Source organism: Tupaia chinensis, unplaced genomic scaffold, assembly GCF_000334495.1.
Source record: "Tupaia chinensis unplaced genomic scaffold, TupChi_1.0 Scaffold000067_1, whole genome shotgun sequence".
Classification (NCBI taxonomy): Eukaryota; Metazoa; Chordata; class Mammalia; order Scandentia; family Tupaiidae; genus Tupaia; species Tupaia belangeri.
Genome location: NW_006159526.1, coordinates 541,640 through 542,744, shown reverse-complemented (window position 1 = coordinate 542,744; position 1,105 = coordinate 541,640). Strand labels below are relative to the sequence as shown.

At 63.7% G+C, this 1,105-nt stretch overlaps 1 protein-coding gene across 9 annotated transcripts in view; it reads right to left on the bottom strand.

The window, feature by feature from the left end:
• The window catches only part of ARHGEF1 (Rho guanine nucleotide exchange factor 1), a 42,214-nt gene that overhangs the window by 29,647 nt on the left and 11,462 nt on the right, over positions 1 to 1,105 (bottom strand). For 8 of the 9 annotated variants that reach the window (XM_006141998.2, XM_006141999.2, XM_006141993.3 and 5 more), the window contains exons 9-12: positions 892 to 991; positions 665 to 758; positions 553 to 588; positions 240 to 377 (exon numbers count right to left, since the gene is read on the bottom strand). In XM_006141998.2, coding sequence (XP_006142060.1) covers positions 240 to 377; positions 553 to 588; positions 665 to 758; positions 892 to 991 — 368 coding nt within the window. The remainder of the gene's footprint in view (positions 1 to 239; positions 378 to 552; positions 589 to 664; positions 759 to 891; positions 992 to 1,105) is intronic. The other variant, XM_027766710.1, reaches the window with a different exon arrangement.

The window sequence follows — 1,105 nt, the reverse complement described above, 5'->3', positions numbered from 1 at the left end:
AACACTGGTGACCAGGAGCAGGGAGGAGCTGGCGCTGAGAATACAGAAGGCTCGCCAGGGCAAGGGCTGGATCTGAGGGGGAGCTGCCAGGGAACCCCAGACTCTGGCCAGGACAGATTAAGATGCCAGGGCCAGGACAAAGGCCCACACGGTAAGAAATGAACCAGCTTGCAAACTGGGGCAAGGCATGCCCAGGGAGCCCACTGTACTCCCAGAGCCCCAGTCCAACAGATTCTCACCTGGGTCCCGGTCTGGGCTGTCCCCCGGTAGAGGGTGCAGACAGACTCCAGGGGTGTCCTGTCCAGGGGCCCCAACATTTCGGTCCCGAGAGGGAACTCCCAGGCCTCCCTTTCGGTCCATAGGTCCTGGCTTTTCACCTGGGGAAATGAGGGAACAGAAACTCTAACCCCCAATCGCCTGGGAGGTCTAAGATGCTGGGCCCCCAGCTACTTTTCCCTCAGAATGGGGGTCCAGCCCCCAGCCCCTCCTCCCTGAGCCCAGGGGCCCGGGCCCCAGCCCCTCCCTGCTCAGGACTCCATGAAGGTCCATTACCGTCAACCTCAACTTTGAGGTGTCGAAAATCTGGAACTGAAACAAGAGAGTGGGTCAGTGAGGTTGGGGAGGCAGCCCGGGTTCCACAGGGCAGGCAGAGGCCGGGCCTCACCCTGGGGTTCGGCCCGGTTCCAGCGGGCGGCATCCAGGATGCTGCTCAGGCCTTTCTTGGTCTTGGGAGGCTCCTCTGAGCGCCGGTTCATCACCTGCAGGCAGGCAGAGGGAGGAGAGGCAGGCATCTCTGAGACGCCGCCAGAGCCCGACGGGCCTTGGTGCAACCACAGCTCCGCTGGGGGCTCTCCAAAGACAAAGGGCCAGCTCTGGGCACACGGGGTGCACCTTTTTTCGGAAGAAGTTCCGCCCCGACTTCTTGTCCCCGCTCTTGGTCCGCACCCCAAGGTGGCGCATGTACAGGCTGATGGCACTGACCACGGCAGCACTGCGGGAGGGGCGGGCGGCCAGACAGCTGGTTCAGAGCTCACAGGCCAGGGACGATGCCCAACGCACGGGGCCCAGGAGTCCACCCCGGCCCTCCTCCCCGGAACAGGAGTCC